This window comes from Hemicordylus capensis, chromosome 2 (assembly GCF_027244095.1).
Source record: "Hemicordylus capensis ecotype Gifberg chromosome 2, rHemCap1.1.pri, whole genome shotgun sequence".
Classification (NCBI taxonomy): Eukaryota; Metazoa; Chordata; class Lepidosauria; order Squamata; family Cordylidae; genus Hemicordylus; species Hemicordylus capensis.
In genome coordinates, this window is record NC_069658.1 from 342,475,214 (window position 1) to 342,489,469 (window position 14,256).

At 43.2% G+C, this 14,256-nt stretch overlaps 1 protein-coding gene across 2 annotated transcripts in view; it reads left to right on the forward strand.

The window, feature by feature from the left end:
• Nucleotides 1-14,247, forward strand: part of PDGFRB (platelet derived growth factor receptor beta) — a 145,186-nt gene extending 130,939 nt beyond the window's left edge. For both annotated transcript variants that reach the window (XM_053303784.1, XM_053303785.1), the window contains exons 22-23: nucleotides 565-809; nucleotides 5,739-14,247. In XM_053303784.1, the coding sequence (XP_053159759.1) occupies nucleotides 565-809; nucleotides 5,739-5,844 (351 nt within the window). In that variant the 3' untranslated portion in view covers nucleotides 5,845-14,247. The remainder of the gene's footprint in view (nucleotides 1-564; nucleotides 810-5,738) is intronic.
• The last annotated feature ends 9 nt before the right edge of the window (nucleotides 14,248-14,256 follow it).

Below are 14,256 nucleotides of genomic sequence, written 5' to 3' on the forward strand. Positions count from 1 at the left end.
GGGCTCTTAAGTTGTGTGATGTCCCATGTGCTCATAGTCCTCAAATATTATCATCAGCATTAACAAGGGAAAGAAAAAATGGGGAGATATTAGTACTAAGTACAGATTGTAGGCTCCATACTGCAACTAAAATCTGTACTGTAACACCAATTTTGATAATGCTTCCTTTGATAAACATCTAAATCCATCTTTTCCTCAAAAAGATATTCTAATGAAGCCACTCACTTTTTGAGTGGCATCTTAAAATACAAAGCTTCTCATTTACACTTGAGTTGACGGCTGCCAACATTAGTCATTAAAGCTGGAATTGCACATCCCAAAACAGAGAGAAGATGCCTGAAAATAGGATTTCTACTTTCACATTTCCCTGCTGGGTCTTGTACAAGATGTATAAGAGGTATAACTTGTGGTAGAACCAATAAAAATGCAATCGTATCATTGCATTTAGCAGATAATATGTTCCTGTGTAAGACTAAGAGTGCATGACAAGTACAGGAATGTTCCATGTGGCCTTTATGCATTCACAAAAGTCCTTCCTGTTCTGTCTGCCTTATATGGAAACAGAAGTACCAACAGGTCAACGAAGAATTCTTGACGAGTGACCACCCCGCTGTTGTCCGCACAAGGCCCAGGAACTTGGGACTTAACAATTCAAGGTCCACTACCAACTATAGTGCTGGTTCAGGCTCTGTCCTCTATACAGCTGTGGAGCAGAATGGACTGGACAATGATTACATCATTCCCCTGCCTGACCCTAAACCAGAAGGAGCCAATGACATCCCTCAAGAGGCCTCCAGCAGCCGAGCAAGGTAGCAAACTAGAATTTCTCCATTCTTTCTGCTACTGTGACATTATTCAGTTTCAAACTTCAATCCTCCTGAAATCTGAAAGCACATGTTTCACATTCCCTAGGCCTGTGAAAATAATCAAAGGCTCTTGAGTAAACTTAGCAGTCATGGGATAATGGGATCGGGAACTGGTTGAAGGACAGGAAACAGAGGGTAGGAATAAATGAACAGTTTTCACAATGGAGGGAAGTGGGTTCCCCCCGGATTTGTACTGGGACCAGTGCTCTTTAATTTGTTCATAAATGATCTAGAAATTGGGGTAAGCAGCAAAGTGGCCAAATATGCAGATGACATTGAACTATTTAGAGCAGTGAAATCCAAAGCAGATTGTGAGGAGCTCCAAAATGATCTCTCCAAATTGAGTGTGTGGGCAACAAAATGGCAAATTTGGTTCAGTGTAAGTAAGTATAAGGTGATGCACATTGGGGCAAAAAAACACCCCAACTTCACATATGCACTGCTGTGAACTCAGCTGTCAGCAACTGACTAGGACAGGAATCTTGGGGTTTCAATGGACAGCTAATTAAAAGTGTCAACTCAGTGTTCTGCAGCTGTGAAAAAGGCAAATCCCATGCTTGGGATCATTAGGAAGGGGATTAAAAATAAAACTGCTAAGATTATAATGCCGTTATACAAACCTATGTTGTGGCCACAATTGGAGTAGTGTGTACAATTCTGGTCACTGTATCTCAAAAGGGACATTACAGAACTGGAAAAGATGCAGAAAAGGGCAACCAAGATTGTCAGGGGTTCTAGAGCACCTTCCTTATGATGCAACATCTGGGGTTTTTTAATTTTTTTTTAAAGGCAACTTAGGGGAGACATGATAGGAGGCTATAAAATTATGCATGGTATGGAGAGGGAAAGAGATTTTTCTTCCCCTCTCACAACTCTAGAACCAGAGGTCATCCCATGAAACTGATTCCCACCAAATTTGGGACCAACAAGAGGAAACAGTTTTTCACACAGCAGATATATACTCCCCCAGAAAGAACGAGTATCTAGCTGGAGTATGTTCCTGGATCCAAAACTCTGATTTCGCAAGTTGAGGCAGTGACCAGTAGTGCTTTTTATCAGCTTAGGTTGATACGTCAACTATGCCCATTTCTGGATACAAATGACCTTAAGACAGTGGTACATATTCTGGTAACTTCCACACTTGACTACTGTAATGCACTGTACATGGGACTGCCTTTGTATGTAGTCCAGAAACTACAATTGGTACAGAACATAGCAGCCAGACTGGTCTCTGGGATAACTCAAAGAGACCATATAACACTGATTTTAAAAGAACTGCACTGACTACTCATATGTAGCCATATCAGGGAGGAGAGCTGGTCTTGTGGTAGCAAGCATGACGTGTCCCATTAGCTAAGCAGGATCCCACCCTGGTTGCATATAAATGGGAGACTAGAAGTGTGAGCACCATAAGCTATTCCCCTCAGGGGATGGAGCCTCTCTGGGAAGAGGAGAAGGTTTTACATTCCTCCATGGCATCTCCAAGATAGGGCTGGGAGAGATTCCAGCCTGCAACCTTGGAGAAGCCGCTGTCAGTCTGTGAATAATACTGAGCTAACAATACTGTTAACAATAACAATACTGAGCTAGATAGACCAATGGTCTGACTCAGTATATGGCAGCTTCCTATGTTCCTATGTTTCTGAGAAAAATACAAAGTGCATCCTCTGTCATGAACCCTCTCATAAGAACAGCCCTGCTGGATCAGGCCCAAGGACCATCTAGTCCAGCATCCTGTTTTGCACAGTGGCCCATAAGATGCCACTGGAGGGCATGCCCTCTCTCCTGCCATTACTCCCCTGCAACTGGTACTCAGAGGCATCCTGCCTTTGAGGCTGGAGGTGGCCCACAGCCCTCTGACTGGTAGCCATTGATAGACCTCTCCTCCATGAAGTCACCCAAACCCCTTTTAAAGTCATCCAGGCTGTTGGCTGTCACCACATCCTGTGGCAGAGACTTCCACAAGTGGATCATGCGTTGTGTGAAAAAGTACTTCCGCTTGTTGGTCCTAGACCTCCTGGCAATCAATTTCATGGAGTGACCCCTGGTTCTAGTGTTGTGTGAGAGGGAGAAGAATTTCTCTCTATTCACTTTCTCCACACCATGCATGATTTTATAGACCTCTATCATGTCTCCCTGCAGTCGTCTTTTTTCTAAACTAAAAAGCCCCATGTGTTGTAGTCTTGCCTCATAAGAAAGGTGTTCTAGGCCCCTGATAATCTTGGTTGCCCTCTTCTGTACCTTTTCGAGTTCTACAATGTCCTTTATAAGATGTGGTGACCAGAACTGTACACAGTACTCCAGGTGTGGCCGCACCATTGTTTTGTATAAGGGCATTATCATATTAGCTGTTTTATTTTTAATCCCCTTCCTAATGATCCCTAGCATGGAATTGCCCTTTTTCACAGCTGCCACACATTGAGTTGACACTTTTAGTGAGCTGTCCACCACGACCCCAAGATCCCTCTCCTGTTCAGCCACCAACAACTCAGATCCCATCAGCATATACTTGAAGTTGGGGTTTTTCATCCCAAAGTGCATCACCTTACAGTTACTAACATTGAACCACATTTGCCACTTTGTTGCCTACTCCCCCATTCTGGAGAGATCCTTTTGGAGCTCCTCACAATCCATTTTGGATTTCACTACCCAAAAGAGTTTGGTATCATCTGCAAATCTGGCCACCTCGCTGCTTACTCCTACTTCTAGATCATCTATAGAAATTGAAATAATAATAATAATAATAATAATAATAATAATAAATATTATTATTATTATTATTATTATTATTATTAAATAAATTAAAAAGAACAGCAGTCTCCAAGGGAGCACCATCTGGAACCTGCCCGAGAGGTAGGAGCGGAACCATTGCAAAGCAGTGCCTCCAACTCCCAACCCCCTCAGACGCTCCAGAAGGATACTATGGTCGATAGTATCAAAAGCCGCCGAGAGGTCCAGAAGGACCAACAGAGTCACACTTCCTTTGTCATTTGCCAATTGGAGATCATCCATCAGGCCGACCAAGGCAGTCTCCACCCCATAGCCAGCCCAAAAGCCAGTTTGAAATGGGTCAAGATAATCAGTTTCATTCAAGACTGTCTGGAGCTGTGAGGCCACCACCCTCTCAATTACCTTGCCCAGCCATGGAAGGTTGGAGACAGGCCTGTAGTTGTTCAAGTCCGAGGGATCCAGGGTAGGCTTCTTCAGAAGCAGTCTAATAATTGCCTCCTTAAGACAAGGAGGCATCCTACCTTCCCTCAGAGACGCATTTATAATCTCTACCAGGCCTTCTACAACAACACCCCTGCCAGATAATATAAGCCATGTCGGACAAGGGTCAAGAGAACAGGTGGTAGGCCGCACCATTCCAATCAGCTTGTCCACATCCTCAGGAATGTGGACAAGCTGATTGTCCACATTCTGAATATCCTTCTTTGAGGACTCTTGGATGGATGCCATCCGGCCCTGGTGATTTGTTAGCTTTCAGTTTTTCCAGACAGTTTAGAACATCATCTCTTGTCACTTCTATCTGTCTCAGCTCTCTAGCCTCCATCCCTAAGTCTGGTTACGGTTGCTACCAGCTCGTTTGGTGGCTACTCAGGACCGGGCCTTCTCTGTGGCTGCCTCAGGGCTCTGGAATGCATTCTGTGTCAAAATAAGACCTTCTCCATCTCTAGCTGCTTTTTAAAAGACCCTTGTCACACCTCTTTTCTCAGGTTTTTAGTTAATTAATTAATTTTAAATTGCTTGTTTTATTTTACAATATTGTTTTAATCATTTTATCATGTTTTATATTTGTAATTTAAATTATGTACACCACCGAGGGATATACATAGCAGGTAGTATAAATATGATAAATAAAATAATAATCTATGGATTTTTGGAATTATCTGACACAGAAATTCAGTTTTGATGGATTTAAAAGGGACTTAGATAAATTGGTGGGGGACAGGTCTATCAATGACTACTAGTCTTGATGGCTATAGGCTACTTCCAGCTCAGAGGCAGGATACCTCTGAATATCAGATGCAGGGGGCAGGCAACAGTGGGAAGGGGCATGCCTTCATCATCTCCTGCTTGTAGGCTTCCGAGAGGCATCTGGTGGGCCACTGTATGAATCAGGATGCTGGACTAAACAGGCCTTGGGCCTGAACCGGCAGGGCCCAGTTGTTCTCATTTGTCTGGTTGTCACATTAATATACTGTCCTATATAAAACCTCAGGGCAGTTTACAATTTAAACAAACAGCAAGTAAAACCTAAAAATCATATAAAAGATTAAAATAACCATAAATAAAACTTTAAGATCATAAACTAAAAGCCTGATAAAACAGGTATATTTTCAAAAGGCATTTAAAAATCAGAGATGGGGAGATTCTGTTGTCATTTGGGAATATGTTCCAGAGCCCCGGGGCAACCCTAGAGAAGGCCCAGTTTTGGGTTGCCATCAAGTGAGCCGGTGGCAACCACAATGAACTGAATAGGTGGCAGGGCTCATGAAGAAGAAAGCGCTCTCTTAAATACCCTGGGCCCAAGCCTATGATGCTGTAATAGGGAGAAGAAAAGTAAACTAAATATACCATTGGGAAAGGGAATCTTAGGGAGAATGACTTTGGAGCCCAGATCTTTGATCACACATCTTTTGTCCTGGCGATCTTTTGGACATACTCGCTGAATGTGCTTCAAATATGTCAGCTGTTATTTCACATTGTTATTCCATTTTTAAGTAGAACTGGTTTCAGAAATCAAAGTGGCATCCCTATTTGCGACCCATGGCATGCAGCTATATCTTGTATGGTGCCTGACTGGTGCAGAAATATAATTCATTCTCTCTCTCCCTCCCTCCCCGCCCTGCTCTGCTTCTCCTTCTTTAGTTCATCATTAAATGAAGCCAACACATCATCTACCATTTCCTGCGACAGCCCTCTGGTCCCACAAGAGGAAGAGGAACAAGCGCCAGAAACAAAGCCAGACTGCTAGGGTTACTAGACCCTCTATGTGTATGGTAGGGGAGGGGAAGAAGCTCCAATCACAAACTAGCACATCCCTCTCCTTCATCCCTACTGCAGTGTTATTGCAGTCTGATTTATTTTTTTCCTTCAACCCAAAGCAAAACCCAGGAACTGTAACATGGAAGAGACTCTTCTGTGGCCAAGAGCAGATCCATACTCACCAATAAGATTACAACAAAATCTACACAGTGAAAGGCTATACTGCATGGAATCTTGAGGTTACTCACACTTCTTAAATGGGACTATTTTCTCTCCATTCATCCAACACAGAATTCACTTCTCATTTATATTCCCCTCTGCTAACCCAGGATATGAGCATTTATATTAAATCTCACTTTTCACAGCCATACCACCTCACTGAAAAAGCAAAATGAATTTACAGAGAAAATTAGTCACCTTGTAGTAAAGCATGTCTCCATTCTCACAAGCCAAAAAGAAGGCCTCCAGAGGTTCTGTTGGGGCCATGCTGCCTTTCACATTCATCAAGTTTTATGTGTGAGACCTACAGCTGCTCAAGGAATTTGCTTCTTAAAATACTGGAGTATCAATTCACACCTTTGAAAACATACCCTGAAAGCGGGAATGGTTGGATGGACAAGGGTGCCATTTTTTAGCTTGCCAATGAAACACAGAAAAGTGACTGTGCCACAGTCTCAGCCAATATACAAACATTGAATGGATTCTTCATTCACAGAAGAGAATACACAATATTATGAGGAAAATCAACAGAAGCTTAAGTATTTCAACTGGCTTCTTTACTTCCTTTCCTGGGTTCTTCAGACCTTGTGCTATGGGCCCAGCACAACAAGAATGATGGTACAATTACAGATAGCCATCAGTCCCCAAGATCTGTTACAGTCTAGAGAGTAGCCCTGAAGCAGCATCTTTATAGCCCAAGGGCTTAAAGCAAATGGAGACATAGCTAATGACTCAGCTGTGGCAATGGCAGGATATTCCATGGCCACATTTCTCTATATGCTGTCTTATTTACCATGTCATGTATTTAAAGGGGACAAGCCAGATCGATCAAAAGCCAGCATGAAGATGAAAAAGGGCTATAAATGTATCTCTTTATGCCAGTCTGCTTGTGAGAAAAGGCTCACTGCGTGGCTGGCAGCAATATTTTAACTTGGAAGGTCAGTGATAATGGCTGTTGATGGTACGCTCCTCCTCTCTCTAGTGGGAAGTGGGAGAGTTGACAGGTCTTCTCAAGGGAGATCCTAGTCATGCATATGACATGACCTGCATCTTATCAGACTCTTATAGAATTGTTAAACCATTTTTAGAGGGGAACTTGGAGGACAGCTGGATGTCAAGAGGAGGCTTGAAGCACCCCTTTTTAAAACAAGTAGAATGTGAGGAAATGATACTTGGTGGGGCTTTATTTTGTTTCAGCCTCTCTTCTGCCTTCATCCTCATTGGTAGGTCTATCAGCCATTCTGCTTTGTTTGTCATTGGGTCAATCAAATGGTTGAACTAGGTAGTAAGTGAGGTTCCTATGCTATTTAAACAGATAATGAAAAATTCCTTTCAGTGTGCTGGAGAGCCAATCTGCACATCATGCAAAATGAGGTAGTACTTCAAACTGCAGATGGAGAAGTGGGGTCCATATTGCTAAATGTTTCCCCACATAAATGAATGCAACAAGTCAGCACAACAACAAAAGTGTTAACATTTATGCACCACCTTTGTGCCCCAATATAGGTACCCAAGATGGCTTTTTAAAAGAAAATGATAATTTTGCAGGAGACAGTAGATTTAGTGTACTTCCTGATATGCTAGTTTATTGCCTGCAGAGCACATGTGTAAAATATGTGCCCCCCCCCGACCCAAAGTCTGAAGTGGTACACTTCAGAATGCTCCCACCTCATTCTCCATCTTGTGCAGGTCAGCTCTGAGCAAACCTCAGCCATGGGACCACCTGTTCGAAGAAGGTTTCCCTAACTTGTTTGTTTGTTTGTTTGTTTGCACATCTGAACCCAAATGTCTTCTCTACAATGCTGAATGTGTATGCAACTGTAGTTCTACTTTTCAGTGTATCCCTTTTTTAAAAAAGTTGGGCAATTATGCCACCCTTACCACTATCCCACTCTCAGCACCATATCTGTTTTTGCTTATACATTTTAGATTTTAAGAAGAGTGTATCATTTAAAAGGAACAATATTCTGGTAACAAGAGAGAATATTCTATAAATCATGGCCAGTGCAGGGTTAATCTCTTTCCAATCCTCCTCATCAGATCACACCATGAATAGCATTTTGTTTTCTACCTAGTTACCACCTACTTGATTACGTTGCCTATAGTTAGTATCAACAGGCCTTAGGCTTTAAAACAGCAATAATGTAGAGGTTTCTTGGGAGGTAAGACTATGGTACCATCATATTTTAATTCTTTGTAGAGTACTAACCACAGGATGCTCATAAATTTCTAAAATGTTAAGCCCAGGTTATGGTAAATTTCTCAGTTTAGGTTACCTTCCTTCCTAGAGAAAGAGTTTCTCTAGTTAATCAGAACTCTCATGACACAGTTTGTCTCAGCTTTCCATCCTGGTGGGCTTTCTGTGATATTGAGCCCACCAGGATACTATTTCCTGAGATATTCCTAGCCAGCTCAGATATTTCATAACCTGATGCTTCAGTGTAACTTCATATAGAATCTGGCATTCGCCATAGATAACAGAGTGGCTGTTGCTGCAGCTGGGTAGATAGGCACTATTAAACCTGAGCTTCCTTGACAAGGATGAACAACTCAATTTGCCTTCTGTTCCCCTGATCTGAATCTTCTCCCCCCCGCCCCCGCCGCGCCTTCATGTTTCACAACCTAGTGAGACAAGACAGCTAAGTCTTACTGATGCTGATTCCAGCCAGGGCCAGTGGAGCAGCCAAGTGATAACATCAAGGTAGGGCCTCACCTGCGCTGAAGCTGTATCAGCAGCTATTCTCGCGGTTAAAGTGGCATGACCTAGAACCATTTGAACTTGGTTCACTTTCCCCACAGAGGGCCCTCTTGCAGCTACTTTTCCAAACTCTTCATGAATCAGTCAGTTGTTAAATAGTAGACTAGTTAGTAAGAAACAGACAGCAACTCCAACAGTCCCCGGGCATTCCATTCACTAACGCCCCCAACCCTAAAATGGTTCGGGCGGCGGGGGGCGTTGTTTTTGTTTTGTTTTTTAAATCGCATGCTGCCATTCATTCTGAGTTGCTGTGCCCTGTTTTCCAGTTGGTTCCAGGCCCGGTGAGTTCTGGCTCATAAATTTCCATGCTAATGGGAGAAACCTGAATTGCACAGGTTACACTCTGGCAGCTGGCCAGTCTACTATGGATGGAGGAGGAGAGACTAAACAATGAACCCTTCTGTTGCCATGAATTCTGTAGCCATAACTTTTTCTGTGCTTCCTGGATTGTTTCTTGCAAAGGGGATTCTGCATTCTGTCCAATTTCTATTATAACATTGCTGTCATTTGGTGTTGCTTGGTTCTATGTCATACATTGTGGTTTTTAATACGGGCTAGAGGTGAATCAAAACCAAAATCCCAGCATCCTGGCTGAAACATGGAGTGAATTTTGGAATGTCTCAGATCCATTTTTGCAAGTTTGGCCACATCTCTAGGGTATCTCCCCTGCTTTCTATAAGATTTTAGTCTGTAGCTATTGCAATGCTACTTGCTCCAATATTGCACACTTTCTTTTTATAGTCAGCCACTACTGCTACGTAGCCAGAGTATACTGGAGAAATATTGTCACATCACAGTTGTTTTGTTTTTAAATCTCTGTGTTTTAAAATGCTTATGAGATTAATGTGTATACAGTTTGTTGCCTCTGTCTTTTTCTGTTTGATGGTTGTTTATTACTAAGTAAGGGAAGTAGAGTAGTGCAGAGTTCTATTTTTGTTGTTTCTGTGTAATCCAGAGCACAGTGGACTTTATTTGCAATAAATGAGTTGCCTAGCCGCTCTTCCAAGGGCCGACGGATCCTTTGTAGATGCAAGGACGGGAAATAGAAGTGCAATTAAGCAATTGAGTTAATGGCAGTTGGCCAGTAATGACATTTAAAGCCCCTTTCCCAAAGCATAGTCTCATCCGCTTTCTGGGATGGGCATGTCATTCCGTAACAAAGTTTAGAAGTCAATGCACCCTAAAATAACTCAGTGTAAATTCAGGGCACAGAAAAAAGAGAAAAATCAAGTAGGGATGTGAAAACCGGCTCAAGATTGAGCCGGTTCGCCATTGAACCGGTCTGGCTCGACCTCGAGCCGAACCTCCCAAGCCAGCTTAGGGCTGGTTTGGGGGTTCTAATGTTAAAAAGAAGAAGAAAGAATTAAACACTCACCGCTGGGTCCAGTGGTCTCTGGGCAGATTGGTTTTGTGCACACCCCTAGAATCAAACTGATTTCCTTTGAGTTATAAAATGTTGCAGCCAGTTGCTTAAAATAGGATCCCTTTACGGGTCACATTATTTACAAGAGAGAAATTGCATTTAGAAGCTCATATAGTTCACATTTGTTTTTCCAAATTTGTTCTATTTTCACAACTTGTCATTCACACAAACACAATAAAGCTTTTAATCTCTTCTTTGAAGAAATGTTTAAAGTTTAAATCATCGTCATCAGACTTTGGTGTGAGAAAACAGTGCCATGAGCAATAAATCCATTAATAACCATCCCTGCCCTGACAAGTACTAATTCTTGAAATAAGTTAACTTGATATCAGTTCATGGAACTGCTATACATGCACAGCAGAGAGAACATTTCTGGGGAGTGCTAAAGGGGTTGCCTGAAACCCCACTTCAGACACTGTGTTGTACATGTGAACAGATCTCTGTACACATGTACAGTCGTACCTCGCCAACCACAAGGGTTCTGTTCCTGGAAACCCTTGAGGTTGGCGAATTTGCACTTGATGAGGTGTAGCAGTGCATGGGAAACAGGGGGTTAGGGGAATCGTGGTTCGAAAAGACAGAAAAAATAAGGTAAAAATTAGAAAAACTGCCTCTGACCCCCAGAAATGTCCCCCTGAACCTCCAAAAATCACCCCAAACCCCCCAAAATTGCTCTCTGACCCTGGAAATGACCAGAAAAAAACACCCAAATTTGAAAAAAATGTTGCCAAACTGCAGATTCTCGGGTCATCATTGGTGAGGGTGGACACAATTTCCTAGTCATGGATACTCAAATCTGTCATTGGGAAATCCACAGTTGGCAAGGGATGACTGTACGTGTTTTTGTGTGAATGACTGTACTTGTGTCCATTTAAAAAGTGAACCTGGGTACAGGCCCCCTCAAATGCTGAGTACAGATAGGATGTGTATTGCTGTGCATGCAGATCTGTGTGTGTGTGTGTGTTCATACAGTTATGAACTGTATGTGCATAACTGTGCATATAATGTGTGTATAAGTGTATGTGCATGCAGATCTGTATGTGTGTACATTGCACACAATTCATGTGTGCATTGAACATAACGTGTGAACATGGCTTGACTTCTAGGGCTTTGCCAGGGAGCTGGTGGTACTAAATAAGACATGATGGCTATTTCCCATTGAATTTCCATTCATAGAGCAAGATGTGGCTCAACTGTGACTTTTGGCAGTGGCTTCTAGTGAGCCATTCCACAACATTTGGGAACAAGCTGAAAGAGTACTGAGGGTATATCCAGGGTTGGCTGGATATACTAGATGGTCGCCTAGGGCACCAAGCAGGGTGGGGCACTGACAGCCTGAGTCACATGCCACACAGCAAGCCAAAAGCAGGGTTGGCCCTCCCTCTAAACAGACCTAGGCAGCTGCCTGGTGCAGCAACCTGTGGGGTGCACTGATGCACCTATGCCTCTGTGGGCATCCCCCACCCGCTTGGGTGCATGCATGCATCTCCCACTGTCCAAGCAAGTGGGCAACCAAGAGGGTACCCTCCATTCCCTTCACCCATCCAGCTGCTCACTTGTTCTCCTCACTGCCTTTGCCCACTGCTCCTGCCATCATCATCATCATCATCATCATCATCATCATCATCATTTTATATCCCGCTCTTTCTCCAAGGAGCCCAGAGCGGTGTTCTACATACTTAAGTTTCTCCTCACAACAACCCTGTGAGGTAGGTTAGGCTGAGAGAAAAGTGACTGGCCCAGAGTCACCCAGCTAGTATCATGGCTGAATGGGAAGCTGAACTCGAGTCTCCCCGGCCCTAGTCCAGCACATTATTGTAACACGCCACAGCAGGCTGGCTGCCCATAAACTGCCGGCAGCAGCAGGAGCAGTGGGCAAAGGCAGCAGAGTGATGAGGACAGCAGGAGGGTGAGTGGGGGTGTGATGGGGACCACCCACTCAGACAAAGGGGACCACCTGCCCACCTACTCACCCACCCACCCACCCGAATGATGGGAGGCACCTGCTCACAGGGTTGCCAAAACCAAGCTTTGCCTGGGGCACCAGCAATCCTTGGGCCGGCCCTGGGTATAGCCAGACCAGCATTAAAAAAACCAAAAAAGCATTTGTTATTGATAATAGTTCATAGAGCTGGGGAACTACACCAATATGTCCCTGATTGCTCCAGCTTTGTTTTTGCTTCCTGAATATTACAAACAATTAGTTTTTCATCCAGAAGGTACTGTTTGCTATAAATCATCAATAAAATGCCCTCTTCCCATTGACTGTCCTGCTCTCCCATCCTTATTATCTCCCTGCTAGCTGGGCTAAGAGGCACCTTTTAAAATGGTGGCTTTCATATATCTGAGAGGAGGGGAGCGCCTGTCCCTGTTCAACAGGGGCAGTTGCAAAGCATCCCTCCAGTGGCTCTTGCTGGTGTCTGCCTGGTGTTTCCTTTTGGATTATGGAACCATTTTCATATTTTTGTTTCTTTTGCTATGTGGCTTGATAACTTTTTTTTTTTTTGGTTGAAGAGTGGTATATAAGTATTAAGAATTTCCCTCTTTTAAGAATTATAAGCTGATTTTGTTAAAATACATCAGTGCAACAGTTTACCATAGGCATTTTCTTCAGCGAATTTTAATTTTTGAAGGGTTGTTTGTCCTCTATAATTCCATCTCAAATATGGGCCAAACTGCATGTTACTTCAAATATGTGGCTGGCCTTTATATGTGCAGTGTTTTTCTCTTAAATTAACAGAAGTCAGGGGATTGGGATTGGGACCATGGCATGTGGGCCTGAATACAACACATGGCTACCACAATCCCCATAAAGACATGAGCACTGCTTCACACAACCAACCAGGATGGTTTGCATTCTTGGCAACACCTAACACACTTAGTGCTCGGAAATGTGGGCAAGCTGAACTGAAACAAAATGTGACAATCAGTGCTATTTGAGACACCCCCTGAGTTTCCAGGAATCATCAGGGCTTAGGGAGAAGAAAAGCAAAGTCTCCTCGGCCAAATAGGTAGCAGCCCATTTGTTGAATAATCCAAGCACCTACTTTGCTGCAAGCAGTGGCTTAGACAGGTGATTTTTGGCACAGAAATAGTGCAGGGGGGATGTGTTGAAACTCCACACTGCTGTGCCCTTGAGCCTAAGTGCTCCCTGCAATTTATTTTTTAATGATAAAAGGACCACTTTCGGTCTACCTCTGGGATAAGCCCAGAGTCATGTACAGTCTGGCTCATTTGATTGAAGTCCAATGAGAGGTTATTTGTGTACTGAAGCACTGTGTGGAAAAACTACTATTTAAATTTAAAGGGACAACTTCAAAAGAATACTTCAAGGGTATAACTGCATTTTACCAAGGGGAGCATATAGTAGGAGGTAGGAGTAGGAAACACTCTAGGAGGAGAATCAGTAGTTGGAAAGGAGAGCTGTTTAATCTCTCTGGCACCTGCTGCTTCTGACATGTAAAATGCTGCCACCTTCTCCCTCAATCAAGTTTTCTTCTGGTTTCAGAACCCAGCTGGGAGGAAAAGCAAAACCAGCTGGTGGGTATTTGATTGTAGAGGGAAGCTGGTGGGCAGAGGAAGGGCTAAGCATTTCCTTCCCTCCCAGCAATTGTCCCCTTCAAATCCCCAGCTTCATATTGTCCTCCTAATGTGTCGTTCTAGCCCTCCAACTTCTAATTTGTAAGTGTCTTGGCCAAACGTTTGATGCACAGATCACTGAACCCAGACCTCCTGAGCTCTGGACCCATGCTTTAGTCACCACCCCAGTCCTTGTCACTTGGCAGAGCCATAGGGACTCTTTCCTAGACAGACAAGTGTTTGAAGAACTAAGGTACCAAAGACTTAACATTATCCTAAGTTTACAAGTGTATGTTATGATTCTTATTAAGCCACATTTATATACATGAGATATTATTTTTATGCTGTAAACTTTTCATATGTGTTTTAAAGAAAGATTTTACAAATTAAAGAAGCTTTGTTTTAAAACCGGGTGCTTCCTG